Raw genomic sequence first — 22,885 nt, 5'->3', positions numbered from 1 at the left:
TTCTGTCGTTGGTACCGACATGGACTACAACAGCTGGATCATCACCAGCCCCTCCCAGCAATTTGTCCACCCGTTCCACCACATGCCGAACCCTGGCACCAGGGAGACAGCAAACCATTCGGTTGAGGCGGTCTTGGCGACAAATTATTCTATCCGTCTTCCTGATTATAGAATCCCCTACAACTATCAATTGTCTTGGCTTACCTGCAATACCATCCCGCCGACTACTAGCTGGGCTGTTCTCCCTGCTGTTAGGGAGATCAGTATCCACTAGGGCTGCCTTTTCTGAGACTGACACCCTCGCATCATCACCCAACCTGGCAATTTTGCTAGGAATGCCAGAAACCGGATCGGCCTTCCTTGTCTTTGACCCCTTTCTACTGCCCCTAACTACATTAACCCAGCTACTTACCATATCCTGCTCACCCATGTCTTCACCCTCCAGTTCTAACCCACTAACTGCATGCTCCGTGAACAGCAAGCTCAGCTCAAGATTGTCTATCCTCCTCAGTGTTGCATTCTGCTCCTCCAGATCTCTAATACGACCTTCCAGGTGACCAACATGCTCACATCTGCCACAGAGATATTCACCCTGGAACTCCGGCTCCAGTCGTGTATACATATGGCAAACTGTGCACTGAAGAAAACCTCCAATCTTTCTATCCATTATCCAAGTTACACCAAAACAGCGAACAATTGTCAAAGTAAAAGAAAAGAAGAGTACTTACTGGGGCTTCAACTCCGGTTTTAGAACTCCACTTAGTTCACAAGCCACAACCACCAAGCTCAGAAAGAGCAAGCTCAAAATGAGGTCTGCTGACTAATTTATACAACCTGTGTCCAGTTAACCCCTTCCTCCTAGACAGCTGCTCAGCTGGAACGAATCTGCAAGGGAGAAAAAATTCTAAAAAATTTTTTTTTTAAATTGTGTGAGTTTTTGCTATCTTCTATTTGCTAGCAATCAAAACAGATTCACAAACACAGAAATACAGCAACACAATCCGGTTTTAGAACTCCACTTAGTTCACAAGCCACTTAAACCGCCAAGCTCAGAAAGAGCAAACTATGTATGTGCCGATTGTAAAAAAAAAAGTTTTTTACCCCGCTGAGTTTGTATGTTTATGTGTATCAGGTTCCTATAAGGTGTCAGGATGTCACTGTCTTTTTCTCTATGGAGGAGTGGGAGTATATAGAAGGACACAAGGATCAGTATGATGACATCATCATGGATAATCACCAGACCCTCACATCACCAGGTAAGATGAGACCTTCCCTGTACTTGACTATAAAGTTTTGTTCACATAAGACCGCTTTGAAGCATTTTGTTTTGTAAAGCATGGATCAGGAGTAGATCATAAACAGCAGAAAAGTATAAAGACATAAACTATAGCCTTAATTTTGGCTGAAAAAAAACCTGCACTGTGTGAACAAGGCATAGTAGTTTAGAAGATCACCAAGAAATGTCCATCACCTGATGACCACATATAAACAATGTATTCAGTCCGTTGGTGTGTGTGTCTTCTACAGATAGATGCAGTAAGGAAGAAACACCAGAGAGATGTCCCAGTCCTCTATGCTCCAAGAATGATCCAGTGGAAAATCAGAATGTCCCACAGGATCATCAGGTAGATGGCATTACTAAATGCTGTATATGATAATGTTTGATCTTGGGTCATAAATTGTAACATTATTCTACTTTATGTTGTTTTAAATATTTAGGAAAATAATAAACAAACTAGGAGTTCATTATCTAAGGCTTCGTTCACATCTGCGTCAGGGTCCCGTTCTGACATTCCGTCGGAGCTTCCCGTCAGAACGGAACCCTGACTGAAACAAACGAAAACCAGAGGTTTCCGTTTGCGTCACCATTGATTTCAACGGTGATGGATCTGATGCCAATGTTTTCCGTTTGTCTCAGTTGTGTAAGGGTTCCGTTGTTTTGAGGGAATGAAAAGCGACGGAACGTCCGAACAGGACCCTGACGCAGATGTGAACAAGGCCTAACTGATGTAAATAAATACTGCTGTGATTAGCTTGACAAAAACCCTATAGTGATGGTGGGAATATTTTTATATAAATATATTTTTTTCATCCATTTTGGAGTATTGCCTACCTTCTTCCTTTGTTTGTTTGATGGAGTTCTTGGACCAGGAATTTTTGAGGAGGCGCCTGCATGTTTGTTACTTTTTGTGCTGATTTATCGACTATTATGTGATTGTAGTCCTGGTAGTTGGTGGTTAAATGGATACTAACTTTTCCATTTTGGTGACTGTCATAAAAAGTTGCAACTTTTAGCGTAAAATTTACGCCTCTCGTGAATTTACACCCAAAACTGGTATAAACTGCATGGTAAATGTGGGCCAAACACTTAAATTAGTTTTAACCCCTTTCCGACATTTGACGTACAGTTACATCATAACCGGGAAGGATGAGTATGGAGCCCACTCCATACTCCGCAAGTGTCAGCTGTATGTTACAGCTGACATCTTGCTTCAACGGCTGGGATCGGAGATGACTCCGATCCCATCCGTTTAATTACTCAGATACTGTGGTAAATGGCGACCACGGCATCCAAGCTGTTCGAAAAATGGAGGTGGTATTTTGTGTGCCGATGGCTGTCACGGTAGCCGGGTCTGCCTTCTCTGTGGTCCTAGTCGGTGAGAAACACAATATACTGCACTACATAAGTATTGCAGTATATTGTGCAAGCGTTACAATGATCGCTTGTTCAATATAGTTTTAATAAAAGTAGAAAAAATAACCCTCTTCCCTATAAATCACCCTATTTTTCCCCTAAAGTAATGTAAATAAAATAAACATAATTGATATTGTCGCGTCCGTAAATCTCAGAACTATTACAATATAAAATTATTTAACCGGACGGGAATAAAAAGGGATAAAGTTGCATGTATCTCACACAAACAAGCCCCCACACCGCTTAATCGACAGAAAAATAAAACAAAGTTATGGGTCTCAGTGTATGGCAGTGCAAAAACATACCCAAAAAAGAATGAAGTAAGCGCTGTTTTTTTTTTTTTGTTTAGTTTTTTCCCATTCCACCCCACACAGAATTTTTTTTTCCAGTTTTCCACTACATTATTTGGCAAAATAAATGGATGACAACTCATCCCGAAAATACAAATCCTCATACGGCTATATTGACAGAAAAATAAAAAAGTTATGACTTTTGAAATGTGGGAAGGAAAAAAACAAAGATATAAGAAAAAAAATTGGCTATGGCGTCAAGGGGTTAAATGTATTTCCCTCCCTTAACTTTAGAAACATAATCTTTTTTTTTTTTTTTTTTTTTTTTCCACCATCCAAATAAATGTATTATTTTTTTTTTTAGTAAGGCCGCAAAAACAGTTACAGCCAAAGTAGAACGGGCAAAAAATGGTGGCCTGGGGGTAATTATTGTATGTTTGGGGTATTGTACATTCTGCGTGATCAGGAAAATGCATTCTTGTCTAATATTGGTGCATTTAGGTTCAGAGACGTGTGGATATTTTTTAGGGAATGGGGCTTTTTTTTAAATTTCTTTTTACAATTTACTAAATTTCTTTATTAATTATGTCATGGGGTTCCCTAGCAACAACATGAGTGCAGAACCGTCTGCTTCTGGATTCGGGAACACAGTACATAATATAAGTTCCCTGTCACACTATAGAATCGGGATGTCCGTGTGACAGCCTCATCCTGCGCAGTGCCATTAAAGAGAGCACGTAAATTAACGGGCTTCTGGCACAGGGGCTTCGCCATTAATCCCTTCATTTACGTGGGGTGGGAAGTGGTTTAACTTATTCAACTGTCTTCTTAATTGTATATTCTTTGTTTCATATATGATGAATTAGGTTCAAAATTTGACTGATATAAAAGCTGAAGACCTAACAGGAGAGATGCGTGCGGGTGTAACTAAGCTGTGTAAGGAGGAAGAAATCCCTACAGAGGTCGGAACCGGTGAGTGATAAACATTTAAGGGAGTTTATCATCGGTAAATTAACTTTGGTTTAAATCCTGGCTTTATGTTAAAAAAATTATTACAGTTTTAAATGGTGTTTTAAAATTTTTTTATGTTATTATCTGTAAGAAAAAAAACCTGAAATATTGCAATCCCCTCCTGCCTTCCCCTATTCCATGACAGCACCCATGGAAGCCTGTGTTACGACCAGCAGGTTTGTGGACCCGCTGGACTACACCATCGATTTGGCTTGGGGACATCTCTAAGGGCGTTATCTAAGTAGCCTCCCCGGTCATCACCCTTTAACCCCAATTCAGGGATTTGGTCTTCACTGCGGGGAGGCTACCAGGCCGCTACCTCTTGAGGTGGTCCCGGCGGAGTAGCTGCTGGCCAAACTGACAAGAAACAGGCACTGGCAGATGGTAACTTAAAGGATTGAAGCTGACAGCGGGTCACTTATCACAGGCAGGCAGCTGGACGCTGGCAGGCTGCAGGCAGCTGGACGCTGGCAGGCAGCTGGACACTGGATAATGCTGGTAGAGGCTGACCACAGATAGCAACAGCGGACTGGATACAGGCTGGTAATGAATAACCAGATATAGGCTGATCACAATAGCAGACAGGAGGGACAGGCTGGTACAAGGTACAAGACAAGGTACAAGACACCGCGGCAAGTACCGCTAGCAGGAGCGGGACCCGCTGCCGGTGTTAGAACATGGATAAAAGACAAGGACTTTATCTCTGTTTTCAGTGGATTTCTGTCCCTAGGAGGTCGGGTGGTGAGCTCGAGGCAGGGCTTCTGGTATAAGCTTAAATACATTTTTATTATCTTACCAAAATGTATACATACAAAAGAAGCAAAAAGATATAGTACAATGATATATAGAAAAAAGGGAACGAAGGAATAAAATTGTTACGATACTGGCGAACACTGCTGGAATCCTATGGTCAGAAGTAGCGAGCGGAGCACAGTGCAGAACCCGGTGAGACGTCCCCAGGAACAGTGCTTGGAGGGTGGAACACGAGTAGTAGTAAATAGCAAGGAAGTAGGAACAGTCTGGCAAAGACAGTTCTCAGGAGCAGGAGACTGGAACAAGTCACAATACTCAAGCACTGTTTGGTATTCATGTGGTCTGAAGTAGGCCCAAACCGGAAACAAGATGGTTCCACACGATGCAACATTTGCCATCTTGGTTAAGGGCAAGTTTAAGGGCAAAACAGCAGCCTCCAGTGGTAAGGAGTAAAAGTGCAGCACAATTCTTCAAAGTGTAAAACAGCGGCCACTAGTGGTAATCTTGCAGTACAACAACCGAATCCTGACATTACTCCCTCCTTTCGACAGCGGCCTCAGGACGATGTTTGACTTGGTTTATCTGGATATCTTTGGTGAAATTCCCTAACCAGTCGAGGAGCATCGAGATTGCCTATGGGTTCCCACAAATTATCCTCAGGGCCATATCCTTGCCATTTTATTAGATATTGCAACCGATTTCTGAATATCCTGGAGTCCAGGATGTTTTCAACAGTATAATGTTCTTGTCCATCAACTTCGATAGGATCAGGGGGAGGCAGGTGGCGTCCTGGAAATGGATTTGGAACAACAGGTTTCAGTAGGGATACATGGAACACTGGATGTATTCTCATTGGTCTGGGAAGTTTGAGACGAAAAGCCACTGAGTTTACTTGTCCAATAATCTTGAAAGGACCAATAAATTTTTGGCCCAATTTTGCTGAAGGTAAGTGAAGTTTCAGATTCTTGGTGGAAAGCCATACTTCATCTCCCACTTTGAAGGTTGGAGAAGGTCTACGAGATTTATCTGCTGTTTCCTTATATTTCTCCTGGGCAATTGATAATGTAATTTTTAGCATTTCCAGATTCTGTTGAAGTGATTGTATTCTGTCAGTCACTGCAGGAATAAAAGTTTCTCTGGGAAGATTAGGAAGAATACTGGGATGGTAACCCAAATTTGCAAAAAACGGTGTTTGTTTAGTGGAGGCATTCTGAGAATTATTGTAGGAGAACTCCGCCATTGAAAGCAAATCGACCCAGTCATCCTGTAAATGGCAGATGTAGCATCGGAGATACTGTTCTAACGTTTGATTTGTTCGCTCAGTCTGACCATTAGACTGGGGATGAAAAGCAGAAGACAAACTGACATTTATGTCGAGTGCTGTGCAAAAACTCCACCAGTATCTTGATGTGAATTGTACTCCGCGATCCGAAACCACTTCATCTGATATTCCATGAAGACGAAACACATTCTGAATTATAAGATCAGCAGTCTCTTTAGCAGAAGGTAGTCCAGGGCAAGGAATAAAATGGGCTGCTTTAGTGAGCCGATCAACCACTACTAAGATGGAATTCTTCCCTTTGGAGACTGGTAAGTCGACAATAAAGTCCATAGAGATAGATCCCCAAGGACGAGATGGAATTGACAGAGGCTGCAATAATCCCATGGGTGAGGTACGAGGAGTTTTGTACATGGCACAGGTGTTGCAAGAAGAAACATATTTCTTCACATCTTTTTGATAATTGGGCCACCAAAAGAAGCGGGAAAGAAATTCTTGTGTTTTCTGAATCCCCTTGTGACCTGCTAGTTTAGAGTCATGCATTCATTTTAGCACGTTTAATCTTACAGTTTCTGGAACGTAAATACAGTGCTTGTTAGTCCATACTTGATTTTTGAAAGTTAGGGACACTTCATCTGGTGGGTGCAAAAGAATTGGGTCGGTCTCATAGGCTTCCTTTATCTCATCAAGCAAGTCCTTGCTATGGATCACCCCCAGGAAATTGGACTCAGAAAGAATAGTTGTTGGTGGTACTGTCGAGGAGGAGTCATTGGAGAACAACCTAGATAAGGCATCAGCCTTACCATTTCGGGAACCAGGCCTGTAAGAGATCACAAAGTTGAAACGATTTAGAAACAGACTCCACCGGGCTTGGCGGGGAGACAAACATTTGGCAGATCTAACAAATTCAAGGTTACGATGATCAGTTAGAACCACTATTTGTTGAGCTGTGCCTTCTAAATTATGTCTCCATTCTTTGAAAGCAGCAATGATGGCTAGGAGTTCCTTGTTCCCCACGTCATAATTCTTTTCAGCAAAAGTCAAACTTCGAGAAAAGTAAGCACAAGGGTGCAGCACATCTTTCTCTCCAGTTCTCTGTGATAAAATAGCCCCTATTGCACAGTCTGAAGCATCCACTTCAACAATAAACGCTTTTTCAGGGTTAGGATGAACCAGTATAGGGGCTGTTGTGAATTTTGTTTTCAGATTGAAAAAAGCATCTTGTGTCTGAGGAGACCACACAAAAGGTATCCCTTTCTTTGTTAATTGGGTAATTGGTGTAATAATGCCCGAAAAATTCTTGATAAAACGTCTGTAGAAATTAGCAAATCCTACAAATCGTTGGACCTCTTTCACATTTTTTGGAGTTGGCCAGTCTCTAATTGCTTGAATCTTGCTAGAATCCATGTGTAACCCTAGGGGAGAAATGATATAACCCAAGAACTGTATTTCCGTTTGATGGAATTCACATTTCTCCAACTTGATATAGAGTTGATATGCTTTCAGGCGCTCCAACACCATTCTCACATGATTCTGATGTTCTTCTGCAGAATTAGAAAAGATTAATATGTCATCCAGATAGATGACTACGAACTGATCTAACAAGTCCTTGAAGATATCGTTAATAAAATGCTGAAAGGTTGCAGGAGCATTGCAAAGTCCAAAAGACATGACTAGATATTCATAATGTCCATAACGTGATCTAAACGCTGTTTTCCATTCATCACCTGGTCTAATGCGAACCAAATTATATGCACCTCGAAGATCCAATTTGGTGAATATTTTAGCTTGACGAACTCTATCCAGCAACTCCGGAATCAATGGCAGAGGGTAACGGTTTTTAATTGTGACTTTGTTTAATTCTCTATAGTCAACGCAAGGTCTCAAAGAGCCGTCTTTCTTTTTAACAAAAAATATAGGTGCACCTGCTGGCGATGAAGATGGACGAATAAAACCTTTAGCTAAATTTTCATCTATGTATTCTTTAAGAGCCTTCAGTTCCGGCTCTGCTAATGGGTAGATGCATCCAAAAGGTATAGCTGCTCCAGGCAACAGTTCAATCGGACAATCGTAAGGTCGATGTGGAGGAAGTTTATTAGCATTCTCTTTGTCACATATATCAGTAAATTCGTCATATAGAGGAGGTAATTTAGGAGATACTTCAAGCTCCCCTTCAATCTTTTCGTGAGATTGTTCTGGTAAAGACTCTGAGGAGGGGACCTCCGATGGAAAAGGCACTTCTTTGGTTTCCCAGTCAATTGTAGGGTTCTGAGCCTGCAGCCATGGTAGTCCAAAAATAATTGGAAAATGTGGGGATGAAATTAATAGGAAAGATAGAACCTCATGGTGATTAGGTCTAATAATTATCTCCAATGGTTCTGTCTCTTGATCAACTGGACCTGAGTTCAGAGGGGATCCATCTACAGTTTCCATAAGAATGGGTGACAGTCTCTCTTGAAATTTTACACCATGTTTATTAGCAAAAGAAATGTCCATAAAGTTCCCATTTGCTCCATAGTCCACAATGGCAGAGGCGGATATCCATTGAGAATCAATTCTAAACTTGATGGGAATAAAGCAATGAGTGTCTTTGTGTTCTTTTTTATATTGGGTGCTGTGCAGGAGACTGAATGAATGAGTGCATGCACTGGTGGCACTTGTTCAGAAGAAACAGATTCTACATCAGAGAAGTCATTATCTGCTACTACTGCCACCATCTTGCGTTGACGACATGGACAATTGATAAGGAAGTGATCAGTTTTACCACAATAGAAGCATTGATTTTCTCGAAACCTTCGTTCTCTTCTGTCGGCACTTTCACTCTTTTGTATACTGTCAATTTGCATAGGTTCAGCTTGGTGTTCTTGGTAATTCTTTGTTTCAGAGTCTCTAGGAGTGGGAGCTGGAGCAGACGAGTAATAGTTATTATTACGGGACCAGGTAGAACCCCATTTTTCTTGTTGACGCTCTGACAGCCGAGTGTCTATTCGAATACAATGGTGTACAAAATCATCAAACTCTGTGGGAGCTTCAGCCCGTGCTAACTTGTCCTTAACCCCTTAAGGACGCAGCCTAGTTTTGGCCTTAAGGCTCAGAGCCCATTTTTCAAATCTGACATATTTCACTTTATGTGGTAATAACGTCGGAATGCTTAAAGCTACCCAAGCGATTCTGAGATTGTTTTCTCGTGACACATTGGGCTTCATGTTCGTGGTAAAATTTGGTCGATATATTCAGTGTTTATTGGTGAAAAATTGCAAAATGTCGAGAAAATTTTGAAAAAATTGCATTTTTCAGAATTTAAATGCATCTGCTTGTAAAACAGACTGTTATACCACCCAAAATAGTTACTAGTTCACATTTCCCATATGTCTACTTTAGATTGGCATCGTTTTTTGAACATTCTTTTATTTTTCTTGGACGTTACAAGGCTTAGAACATAAACAGCAATTTCTCATATTTTTAAGAAAATTTCAAAAGCCTTTTTTTTAAGGTACCTGTTCAGTTCTGAAGTGGCTTTGTGGGGCCTATGTATTAGAAACCCTGATAAAACACCCCTTTTTAAAAACTAGACCCCTCAAAGTATTCAAAACAGCAGTTAGAAAGTTTTTTAACCCTTCAGGCATTTCACAGGAATTAAAGCAAAGTGGAGGTGAAATTTGCAAATTTCATTTTTCTTGCTGAATTTCAATTTTATTCATTTTTTTTTCTGTAACACAGAAGGTTTTACCAGAGAAACACTACTAAATATGTATTGTCCAGATTCTGCAGTTTTTAGAAATGTCCCACATGTGGCCCTACTGCGCTCGTGGACTAAAACACAAGCCCTAGAAGCAAAGAAGCACCTAGTGCATTTTGAGTCCTCTTTTTTTATTAGAATATATTTTAGGCAGCATGCCAGGTTTGAAGAGGTGTTGAGGTGTCAAAACAGTAGGAATCCCCCAATAGTGAACCCATTTTGGAAACTACACCCCTCAAGGAATTCATTTAGGGTTGTTGTTACCATTTTGACCGCACAGTTTTTTCACAGCACGTATTTGAATTGGGCTCTGAAATGAAAAAAATTGTCATTTTTTCCAATAAAATGTCATTTGTAATCAAAATTTCTTATTTTCACAGGGAACAAAATACCCCATTTTGTTGCCCAATTTGTCCTTAGTGTGGCAATACCCCATTTGTGGTGATAAACTGCCGTTTGGGCCCATGGGAGGCCTCAGAAGGAAAGGAGCGCTATATGTTTGTTGGAGTCCAGATTTTGTTGGATTGGTTTTCGGGTGCCATGTCGCATTTGCAGAGCCTCAGAGGTATCAAAGCAATGGAAACCCACCAAAAGTGACCCCATTTTGGAAACTACACCCCTCAAGGAATTCATTTATGGTTGTTGTTAGCATTTTGACCACACAGTTTTTTCACAGCACCTATTTCAATTGGGCTGTGACATTAAAAAAATGACATTTTTTCCAATAAGATGTAATTTTTTACCAAAATTTCTTATTTTCACAGGGAACAAAATACTCAATTTTGTTGCCCAATTTCTCCTGAGTGCATCAATACCCCATTTGTGGCAATAAACTGCCGTTTGGGCCCATGGGAGGCCTCAGAAGGGAAGGAGCGCTGTGTGTTCTTTGGAGTACAGATTTTGCTGGTTTGGTTTTTGGGTGCCATGTCGCATTTGCAGAGCCCCAGAGGTATCAAAGCAATGGAAACCCACCAGAAGTGACCCCATTTTGGAAACTACACCCCTCAAGGAATTCATTTATGGGTAAAGTGACCATTTAGACTCCATAGTTTCTTCACAGAACTTATTTGAATTGGGCTGGGAATTTAAAAAATATATATTTTTTCCAATAATATGTCATTTTAGCTCAAAAATTCTTATTTTGACAAGAAATAAAATACTCCATTTTGTTGCCCAATTTGTCCTGAGTGCGGCAATACCCCATTTGTGGTGATAAACTGCCGTTTGGGCCCATGGGAGGGCTCAGAAGGAAAGGACCACCATTTGGCCTACTGGGGATTTTCTAGTGCGAAGTCATGTATGCAGAAGCCCCTGAGGTACCAGTACAGTTGAAACCCGCAAGAAGTGACCCCGTTTTAAAAACTACACCCTTAAGGCATTCATCTAGAGGTGTAGTGACCATTTTGACCGGAGACCTACACCCCATAAACTGTAATGTGGGTTCTCCCGGGTATGGCAATACCCTACATGTGGCTGTTATCAGCTGCCTGGACACACAGCAGGGCCCAGAGGGGAAAGACGAGGGGGGATAAGCTGTGCGGAGTGCATCAGGGTAAGTAAAATTGGGGTAAATTATAAACCAAGGGATGTATGATAAATTTTAAAACCCTTTCATACAGAGTTCTGGTTATTCGGGACACGTGTCACATTGATATATTGTGTCATCCATTATCGCCCTCTTATAGCAGACTTTGCACCTCTTTTGACTTTTTCCCTTCTTGCCAGTTTGGGGAACTTCTCCTGGAAAGTGTTGCCGCCCAGGTACGATGCGTGTGGGCTCGCTTCCAGAAGTACTGGGTGCCCCCCCCCCCTTCTTGGTCCCTAAAGATTAGGTTCTTGATAATCACCTCTTGAAATTCCAGGAAAGTTTCCGTCTGGCCTGCACATCGACGAAGCATGTACGCATTGTACAATGCCATCTGTATGATGTGCCCGGCCAGCTTCTTATACCACACCGCATGGCGCTGTAGGGCTTCAGGGCTTGATCTTACAAGTCCATCCCTCCCATGTACCTATTGTAGTCCAGGATGCAGTCTGGTTTGGGGGTGGCCTTTCCTTCATATATCCTAAACCTGTAGGTATACCCTGATGCACTCACAGCTTATTCATCTTCACGCCATACCTTGCCCTCTTACCCGGCAGGTACTGGCGGAATTGAACCCTCCCTTTAAAATGTACCAGGGACTCATCAATAGAAATACACTTCTCGGGGGTGTATGCTTGGGAAAACCGGGCACTGGAACGGTCTAATAGGGGTCTCCGTTTATACAAACGGTCAAAACTGGGGTCATCTCGGGGTGGGCACGGCTGATTATGAGTATAATGTAAGAAGCGAAGTATTGCCTCATTTATTTATTTTTTTAGGTTCCAGTTCAGTTCTGAAGTTGCTTTGAGGGGCCCATATATTAGAAACCCCTATCAAATACCCCATTTTAGAAACTAGACCCCTCAAAGTATTCACAACAGCATTTAGAAAGTTTATGAACTCTTTAGGTGTTTCACAAAAATTTAGAGCATAGTAGAGGTGAAATTTACATTTTTTTTTTGTCAGAAAATCCTCTTTTTACCATTTTTTTTATAACACAAAAGGATTTATCAGTGAAACGCAACTTAATACTTATTGCCCAGATTCTGCCGTTTTGAGAAATATCCCACATGTGGCCCTAGTGCGGTAATGGACTGAAGCGCCGGCCTCCGAAGCAAAGGAGCACCCAGTGGATTTTGAAGCCTCTTTTTTATTAGGCACCATGTCCGGTTTGAAGAGGTCTTGTGGTGCCAAAACATTGGGAACCCCCCAAAAGTGACCCCAATTTGGAAACTAGACCCCTTGAGGAATCCATTGCAGTTTTCTTGGGGTGCATGCGGCTTTTTGATCAGTTTTTATTCTATTTTTAGGTGGCGTGGTGACTAAAAAACAGCAATTGTACGATTGGTTTTTTTTTTCGTTTTTTTTTACAGCGTTCACCGTGCGCTATAAATGACATATTCACTTTATTCTGCGGGGCGATACGATTACGGCGATACCAGATGTTTATAGTTTTTTTTATGTCTTATGGCGTTTGCACAATAAAATACGTTTTGTAAACAATCATTTACTTTTTGTGTTACCTTATTCTAAGAGCCAGAACGGTTTTATTTTTCAATCAATAAAGCCGTGCGAGGACTTATTTTTTGCGTAACGAACTGTAGTTTCGATCCGCACCATTTTTAGGTAAATGCGACTTTTTGATCTCTTTTTATTCCATTTTTTGGGAGGTGAAGTGACCAAAGAATTGTGATTGTGGTTCGGTTTATTATTATTTTATTTTCCGGCGTTCACCGTGCGGGATAAATAATGAAATAATTTTGTAGTTCAGGCCGTTACGGACGCGGCGATACCAATTATGTATAGTTTATTTGTTTGTTTATATATTTTTATTAATAATAAAGGACTGATAAGGGAAAAAGGGGGATTTTTACTTTTAATAGTTTTAAATCTTTTATTTTCTTATTTTTACACAACTTTTTTTAACTTTTTTTTTACTTTATTACTTTGTCCCACTAGGGGACATGAGGGTAGGAGGCTCTGATCGCTATTCTAATACACTGCACTACATGTGTAGTGCAGTGTATTAGAACTGTCAGCTACTCGCTGACAGCAAGCATAGTGGGTCCTGACGTTGTCAGGACCCACTAGGCTTCCGTCTATGGCATAGCCGGACGCCATTGTTTGGTGTCCGGTTGCCATAGTCACCATCGCCGGCCGCTATCGCGTAGCAGGCCGGCGATGGCAGCTTAACCCCTAAAAAGCCGCGATCTCTATAGAACGCGGCTTTTAAGGGGTTAATCAGCGGGGACACAGCGATCGGTCCCCGCTGTAGGAGCTGTGACAGCTGCTGAATAAGACAGCAGCGTCACAGCTCCTGTATGTGTCGGGAGGACGGCCGAAACGGCCGTTACTCCCGAGACGTACTATTACGGCATGGAGCGCGAACGATACAGCTGCCATGACGTAATAGTACGTCCAGGAGCGGGAAGGGGTTAAAGGAACAGTGTCATCACAAATTTATTTTTCATATGTTAAAGATGTTAGTGCTTTATTAAAAACGTTTATATTTATTTGTGTGTTTGTGTTTTACTTTTTCTTATTTTTACACTTTTTCTTCCCTATGGGCGCTGCCATTTTTTGTTCCATTTCTGTATGTGTCGATTAACGACACATACAGACATGGAATACGGCAGCCACAGTCCCATAGGGACTGCGAACGGCTCCCGTCCCATCCACTTCTGTGTACGCCGTCTGTGTGGGAACTGCGCATGCGCCGCTCCCACACAGTCCAATTTGAAATTGGCGCCTTCCGGCGCCATTTTCCTGTGGACCGGAAGTCGCGGCCGGACAGTAAGATTACTACTTCCGGTCGCGGCTTCCGGACTTGTGCACTTGGACCAGCGGGAGCGGACGGGCCGGAGGGAGCCGCGGCGGCAGGAGCAGGTAAGAGATTTCAATGTATGTTCGTGTTTGTGTACGTTTACTACTGTATGTTAACCTTCTACACTGTGTGTTAGCTCAAAAAATGGCGACACACAGTGTAGGAGGTTAGACCGTTCAAACCCCTCGTTTATCCCGCCACTAGCCAGGATAAAGGAGGGGGGGATGCTGAGAGCTCACTAGAGCGAGGGCTTTTTACCCAATTTTGCAATGCTGCAATTTTGGGAATAGCTCCATCTAGTGACCAGCAATGGGAAATATTATAAATTAGAATCTAATTTATAATATTTCCTGACTCGTGAAAAAAATAAAAAAAATTTGAACAATGTTTAATCACCTACACACTAAATGTTTAATTAAAAAAAAAAAAACATGTTTTTCTGGCAACACATTCCCTTTAAGTGCACTAGATAGTCCTTTTTTAAAGAATATTAATTTTGCAGCATTATTCCACTCAGTATCCATCACCCACTGTCTGAAATCTGTGGCATATTTGGCAACAGAGCGTCTGCCCTGACGTAGAGCCATCAACGCTGCTTCTGCTGTAGTACACCGGTTAGGATCATCAAATACTTGGCTCATGGCTGCTAGGAAGGCGTCCAAGTCATCAAGCCGAGCATCAATAAGAGGGCTTGCCCAGGCTACAGCCTTATGTGTCAGAAGCATAATAATACACAGCACCTTTGAATTATCAGTAGGGAAGTGAGCAGGATGTGCACCAAAATATAACTTGCATTGGTTTATAAATCCACGGTATTTGTCACGATCCCCACCAAACCTGAATGGTGGAAGCGGCAGGGTAGATGAAGAGGCTGGGGTCACAACTCGATTCTGAAGTTCCCGGATCAGCTCTGCTTGCTGAGCCACCATGTCTTGTAAACCCTGTGTAGCTTGTCCATAAACTTGAACATCATGGGTTGTTTGATTTTCAAACGCCAAATATTTAGTCTTTTAAAGTTTGCATGTCAGCAAAGATGTTAGTAAGCAAACAATTCATATTGTTCACACGAACCTCCAAACTTGCTTCTCTGGCGGATTCCATGGAAAATGGCTTGAGTACTGTTACGATACTGGCGAACACTGCTGTAATCCTATGGTCAGAAGTAGCGAGCGGAGCACAGTGCAGAACCCGGTGAGACGTCCCCAAGAACAGTGCTTGGAGGGTGGAACACGAGTAGTAGTAAATAGCAAGGAAATAGGAACAGTCTGGCAAAGACAGTTCTCAGGAGCAGGAGACTGAAACAAGTCACAATACTCAAGCACTGTTTGGTATTCATGTGGTCTGAAGTAGGCCCAAACAGGAAACAAGATGGTTCCACACGATGCAACATTTGCCATCTTGGTTAAGGGCAAGTTTAAGGGCAAAACAGCAGCCTCCAGTGGTAAGGAGTAAAAGTGCAGCACAATTCTTCAAAGTGTAAAACATCGGCCACTAGTGGTAATTTTGCAGTACAACAACAGAATCCTGACAAAAATAAACATCCGGTAGAAGAGATCTAAGAATTATGGTCAAAGATTTCTCCTCAAAAAACATGTTTCATGCAAGGTCATGACTTGAAAATAATATAAGAAGCGAGGCAAGATGTCCATTTATCTGGCCAAAGAAAAACCTAAAAGCACAAAAAGCACAGGGAACATAACACCCAGAATAGATAGAAAAAATATGCATCTACCACGTATCAAAAAATAGAAATCTTTATTAATGATAAATAACAATACATGGTATCACATAAATATATAAATGAACATAATAGAAAGGGTAATATACGAAGAGCGGCCTTAGTGGTATAGATGTAATAATACCCAGAGGTAAACAGAACAACCCATCTCAAACCAACAATGTCCCATACTCCATTTCACCATAAAATACAAAACATGACTGACTAAGCAGCAATGGCCAGAAAGTCAAATATAAACCTTATAGGTGCGTAAAAAAGATGATGGGTGTACATGAAGTATGACACGAATACAGCAATGAAAATAGTAGGTTAAATATAGGCTGAAAAGAGTCATCACCAGAATATAATTATTAGTAAACTGTACCTAAAGACATGGTAGTAGGAGGAGGGCACGTGGGGAGATGTGGGACAAGAAACGCCTCGACGCGCGTTTCGTCTAAGACCGGCTGACGACTTTTTGGATCAGTTTTTATTTTATTTTTTAATAGGTGTGGTGACTATAAAACAGCAATTCTATTATTGTTTATTCTTTTTTTTTTTACAGTGTTTTACAGCGTTTTTACAGCGTTCACAGTGCGGTATAAATGACATTCACTTTATTGTGCGGGTCGATACAATTACGGCGATAACAAATGTATATGGTTGTTTTTGTTTTATGGCGTTTGCACAATAAAATACTTGAAAAAAAAAATATAAACTTTTTGTGTTGCCATATTCTAAGAGCCATAACATTTTTTATTTTATATTTTTTTCATCAAGAAAGTCGTGTGAGGACTTGTTTTTTGCGTTATGAACTGTAGTTTCGATCAGCACCATTTTTGGCTAAATGCCACTTTTTGATCTCTTTTTATCCCATTTTTTGGGAGGTGAAGTGACCAAAAAATAGTGATTCTGGTATGGTTTATTATTTTATTTTACGGCGTTCACCGCCTAGGATAAATAAAAAAATAGTTTTATAGTTCAGGCCGTTATGGATGTGGCTATCCTAATTATGTAACGTTTTATTTTTTATTTAATAAGAAAAGGACTAGATAAGGGAAAAAGGGTGTTTTTTTTTTGTTTTTTTTAACTTTTATTACCTTTTAAAACTTTTATTTTTATACAACTTTAATTTTTTTTGTCCCACTCCGGGACTTGAAGGCAGGAAGTCCTGATCGCTATTCTAATACACTGCACTACATGCATAGTGCAGTGTATTAGAGCTGTCAGTTACTCACTGACAGCAAGCCTAGTGGGTCCTGGCTTTGGAAGGACCTACTAGGCTTCTGTAGATAGCAGACCCAGAAGCCATTGTTAGGCCCTTTAACAAAGGGTTTATTTATTTATAGGGTTTAACAGCTCCTAGGGCTCCATAGTCAATACATATAGAAAGGGGGAGAGGAAGCCACCTTATCGGGTGCCATTATGTATGGGAAAAATAATTTGTCCATTGACCCTTACCTGTGCTCAGGGAATTGAACAGAGAGCCATTATACACCGTAAAAAGGGAGGATCTCTACTAATATGTTGTAGGGTGGCCTGAGGAATCCTCCCCCATGCACTCGATCAAAGATTTTTCAGTATCCACTGACAAAATAAGGGAACCTTCAAAGGGGTTGTCTGGGCACGGACCGTTTTTTCATACTGATGACCTATCCACAGGATAGGTCATAAGTATGTGATCGGTCGGGGTCCAACATCCGAACCTTCTACCGATCAGCTGCTCTGGCTGCGTCTGGGCACCGGATGTTTGTTCCGGAAGCAGATGGCTGCGTTCACAGTATAGCGGTCCTATGGATATGTCATCAGTATGAAAAACCAGTCCGTGCCCAGACAGCCTTTAAGGTTAGAGGTGTTTTCCGTGCCAAGAACCAAAACCAACCTGGTATGATGGATAGAAAAAGGGGTTTAAGATGCAATCATCTTAACGTATAATCTCATATCTAGGTTTAAAAGTGATGATATAGGGCGATACTCCCCCCCCCCCCCACAAAGAAGGTTCTTATGTTTAGGACAAACAGATGTGTAGGCAGCAGAGATTGGGAAGGTAAAGAGCTTCCGCTTCCCTGAGAAATAGAGTTGTCACTAATTCAGAGAGAGTTTTATGGAATAGTGCCATATAGCCATCTGACCCAGGACCTTCCCCATTTTTGGAGGCCTTAATAGGTGTTTGTGGTTCCTCTAGATGAAAATCCACCTTGAGCTTCTCTTTTTTGCTCAGGGATAAGCGAAGGGAGTTTATTCTCTTGTGAAAATTCTATCATTTATGGTTCAAAATATTTTTATTAAACAACTGTACAATTGGAACAAGATATATATAAAATAAAATATTCTCCACTCCAGTGCAATTTAGAGCAATAGTGTGAACCCTCAAGTGAAGTAAAGATGGAAAGTCAGTACTATGGCAATTTGCAATATACAGTACAAAATTATATAACAATGTGAAAACAAACCATAAAGATCAAAAGAAAAGGGAGAGGGGTAGAGGAGGAGGGGGAAAAGATGGGGAGAGGGTATCTGGCAATTATCTGGCATCAGATGGAGAAACCCACTTCAGCCTGAGGAACATACAACATTGGACAACCAGTTGTCCATTTCTGGGGTGGATCGAAATTGCGTCAGGTCGACCATAAATCACAAACTGTGGCATATTTGTTAGTCATTGGCTTTAATCTCCCCCATACTCATCAGGGGTTCAATGCTTCCACCCACTGCAACCTGGATGGAGAAGTAGTGGATTTCCACAATCAGGGGTCATCTCACACAGCATGGATAAACTGACGTAGAAGTCCCAATTTTCTGTCCCCTGCCTGTACAAAACCAGGAGCCAACTTACAACATAGAGTATAGGCCATTCCCTTTTACAGCAGATAATGGCTGTCTATTCAATTCCATGAGCACAGGTTACGGTTAACAGAGAATTAATTTTCCCATACATCATGGCACCCGATAAGGTTGTTTCCTCTCCCCCTTTCTGTATGTATTGACTATGGAGCCCTAGGAGCTGCGGAAACAAACCACTAAAAAAAAAAAAAAAATCTTGATGTAAATAGTTCTATAAAGTTTGTCAAACGTTAACAAGACAAAATCTTTAATGTTGGTTTTCAGCTCGGACCTGACCGCGGACATTTACTAAAACTAGATTAGTGCCAATGTTTAAAGCAATGAATTTTAAAATGTGCTAAAAAATTTATTTTATTCTAATATTTTATACAGTCACTGTGTCAGCCATTTATTCAAAAAGTTAGTCCTCATCTTTAGTTAAAGAGTTACATAGTTAGTAAGGTTTAAAAAAGACACGTGTCCATCAAGTTCAACCAAGGGATGGGAAAACAATTGACGCATTGATATAGGAGTTGATATATTTTTTACTCGTTCGTAATTGCATTAAAGGTCTTTAATGGTCTGATCGGACTGGCACCTTGTCCACGACTCTCCAGTCTAACTCTAGTTTTATTAAATAAATTATAAATCTGTAAGCAGATAACATACACCATTGATAAAAGGTGATGGGGACAGATCAGCTCCACTTCCCTTCTCCCCCTCTGTATAAAGTGATCTCTCATAAAAGCAACTCTCCCATAAAAGTTAATAAGTCATTTTTTGACAATTTTCTCGTAAAGCAAATGCAAAACCAGTTAATAAACAGATTATAATTAAATTTAATTTTAAATTACATTTTTTTAAATTAAATTCAGTAAATCTTTTTCATTGGTAGAAAATAAGGGTATACATTCCCACGAAAACTAAAACAAAAACCACATTCTCCTTATTTAGTCTTCAGAGTTATGTTCAGTACAATCTTAGAGAAAAAGAAGTGTATTCCAGTGGAGTGGACACAACATCCGCTATCAGACTCACATCCTTTCATTGTATGCTACCAGAAAGTAGAACATTGAGACTGAGACACATACCCAGAGGCGAATATAGAAGTAACTGGTAACCATAGCAAATGTAAAGAAGCAGTTATAACCATTCAGCACCCTATATACCATAAAAATATTTAATGTAGATAAAATATTCAGTCCTAATACACATATAATATCTTCCAGAGTACGTGTTGTGAGACTGACAAGAAATGTTGGTAGGCGATTGCTATATTTCCGCAGGATTCCTCTCGTACGTGTACTAGGCTCCAGGAAGTATCTGACCCATCCAGGGAGAGCTGGATGACATGGAAGGAATCCATGAAAGCGGAGTTTCCTTAGCAAGGACTAGTTTACTATGGACTTTGGTAATTTCCAAGTACGGGCCTGGATTTTTATGGAATGATAGGCAGGTTAGTAGTGGGGCAAATTATTCCCTTCCTGGCCAGTACGGGATATTCTCTGCAACTCAGGTGTTGCAGTTCAGATAAACACTGAACTATAAGAGGTCTGCCCTGTGTGGAAAAATAGAACCTGCTCCTCTGTATGGAGACCGTAATACTGAGGTCTGCTGGCCTCTTGCTGGACGTTTGCATGTTGTGTGAGGTAACGCACAATTTTGGGTCTTGTTTCAGGTTGTTGGTAGTATGCCACTCGTACAGTGAGGGAAAAACGTGTTTAGTTAGCGCTCAGTCAAGGAGAGTTTACTTTGTTTTGTGCCTGAAGTTAAGGCGGTACATTTAATTTTGTATTCTACCACCCAATAAAGAACCGGAAACCCACCTGTTTGAATCAAACGGTCTCTGACTACATTTTGGACTCATTATGCCGACCGCTACAGAGTTAATTCCCATAGTATATACAGTAGTAGTACCAGCCATAGTACATAGAAAATGTTTGCAATAGTGAATATACTGTATGATAGTATCATTTATAGTGCAGGTATAATTGTAATATTTGTAAACCTCCCTGGAGGTGCACACATCCTTTCTGTATTGTCTGGGTAGATAATGCAGCCGGTTTTGTGTTCTATACGGCAGCTGCAGTTTTTCCCTTCATATCGGTGTTCCCGACCACTGGCTTTGCAGGAAGCTGCAGCGCAGCCCCATTAACTTGAATGGAGCTGTGTAGCAATTAGCTGCACGGCGCGTTGCCAAAAGAACCATTGTCCAGGGAACATCTGTGAAGAATCCGCAGTGCTAAACCCCCATCATTTTCAGGATTGATGGGGGTCCAGGCAGCCGGACTCCCACGAATCAGAAATTGATGGCATATCCTACCGATATTACATTATTTTCCGTAATCGGCAAACCACCTTTTAAAGTATCTACTTTGTGTTTTGCAAAAGATAAAATAAAACCTGTTTCTATTTCCAACAGATGACTGCACCAAAGACGTTGCGGAAAATCTGTCGCCTTCACATTATGAAGTTACTTGTAACAACATCACAGAGAATTCTGGAGAACATTCGACACTTCTTACCACAAATATACTGTTTGTTCTTCACAGCAGAGATCTATCGACTGATCCCACTAATCACAAGGAATCTTCATCTGGTCAATCACAGATTGTTAAACAAAATACAGGAAATAAAGGGGGCAAAATATTTCCATGTCTGGAATGTGGGAAACATTTTAAAAAGAAATCTATTCTTTCTATGCATGAGAGAATTCACAGAAATGAAAATCCATTTTCATGTCCTGAATGTGATAGAGGTTTTTACCATAAATCACACCTTATTGTACATCAAAGATCTCACACAGGGGAGAGACCTTATTCATGTTCGGAATGTCGGAAATGTTTTAGACAAAAATCTGAGCTTGTTCAGCATCTGAGAATTCATACAGGGGAGAAGCCATTTTTATGTTCAGAATGTGGGAAATGTTTTACACAGAAGTCCGATCTTGTTAAACATCAGAGAAGTCACACCGGGGTGAAGCCATTTTCGTGTTCGGAATGTGGTAAATGTTTCACCAGGACATCACATCTTGTTGAACATATGAGAATTCATACAGGAGAGAAGCCTTTCTCATGCCCAGAATGTGGGAAATGTTTTAGTCAGAAATCGGATGCTGTTAAACATCGAAGAACTCACACGGGGGTGAAGCCATATTCTTGTTCTGAATGTGGGAAATGTTTCACCAGAAAATCACATGTTCTTGAACATCAGATAACTCACACAGGGGCGAAGCCATTTTCATGTTCGGAGTGTGGGAAATGTTTTGTTAGGAAATCGCACCTTGTTGAACATCAGATAACTCACAGAGGAGAAAATACATTTCCGTGTCCAGAATGTGGGAAATGTTTTAGCCAGAAGTCCAAACTTGTTAAACATCAGAGAACTCATACGGGGGTGAAGCCATTTTCATGTTCAGAATGTGGAAAATGTTTCACCAGGAGATCCACTCTTGTTAAACATCAGCAAAATCACACACAGGAGAAGCACTTTTCATGTTCGGAGTGTGGGAAATGTTTTACCAGGAAATGGTATTTTATTGAACATCAGAAAACTCACACAGGGGCGAAGCTGTTTTCATGTCCAGAATGTGAGAAAAGTTTTAGCCTTAAAGCAACTCTTGCTCAGCATAAAAAGCGAGTTCATTTTAATGTTCAGACTATGGAGAATCTTTTACCTCCGATGTAGTGCTCCAGGGAAATCAATAAGATTCAAACTTCATCATCATTTTGTTTTCCAAGACCACTTTTTCCTCAAAATTGTTCCCGTGTAACCAAAGGATGAATTTTGATTTCCATTGATGGAGATCCAAGAGTGGCCACATTTTACAGTTTTACTGCTCCTTCTGGGAAATACTGACCTAAGAATCTCTACGAATGTGCAAAGTATGTAAAAAAACAAAACAAAATTTTTGTTTTTTTTAACTAATGTATAATTTATTTTTGTAGAACGCACATGAAAATGAATAAATGAAACCCAAAATGTATCACCCTGTTTCTTATCTTCAGAAATATCTCCCAGGGCCCAAGAGCAAAGAGGCACCCTGTGGCTTCACAAATTTTGCTTGAAAAAGTTTCAGGTCCCTTTGCACACTTGTAGAGGCATTGAGTGGCCAGAATGATAGAAAATCCCCAGAAATGACTCCTTTTCTAAATGACACCCCTTATCGT

At 40.8% G+C, this 22,885-nt stretch overlaps 1 protein-coding gene across 1 annotated transcript in view; it reads left to right on the top strand.

Annotated features, from left to right (window-relative positions):
• LOC142663697 (uncharacterized) overlaps window positions 1-22,489 on the top strand; it is a 48,806-nt gene extending 26,317 nt beyond the window's left edge. Inside the window, exons 4-7 of the mRNA XM_075842466.1 lie at window positions 1,133-1,256; window positions 1,528-1,625; window positions 3,852-3,957; window positions 21,139-22,489. Of these exons, the coding sequence (XP_075698581.1) occupies window positions 1,133-1,256; window positions 1,528-1,625; window positions 3,852-3,957; window positions 21,139-22,403 (1,593 nt within the window). The 3' untranslated portion in view covers window positions 22,404-22,489. The remainder of the gene's footprint in view (window positions 1-1,132; window positions 1,257-1,527; window positions 1,626-3,851; window positions 3,958-21,138) is intronic.
• The last annotated feature ends 396 nt before the right edge of the window (window positions 22,490-22,885 follow it).

Source organism: Rhinoderma darwinii, chromosome 11 (assembly GCF_050947455.1).
Source record: "Rhinoderma darwinii isolate aRhiDar2 chromosome 11, aRhiDar2.hap1, whole genome shotgun sequence".
Taxonomy (NCBI): Eukaryota; Metazoa; Chordata; class Amphibia; order Anura; family Rhinodermatidae; genus Rhinoderma; species Rhinoderma darwinii.
The sequence above is the reverse complement of the archived record's forward strand: the minus strand, read 5'-3'. Positions and strand labels throughout refer to the sequence as shown.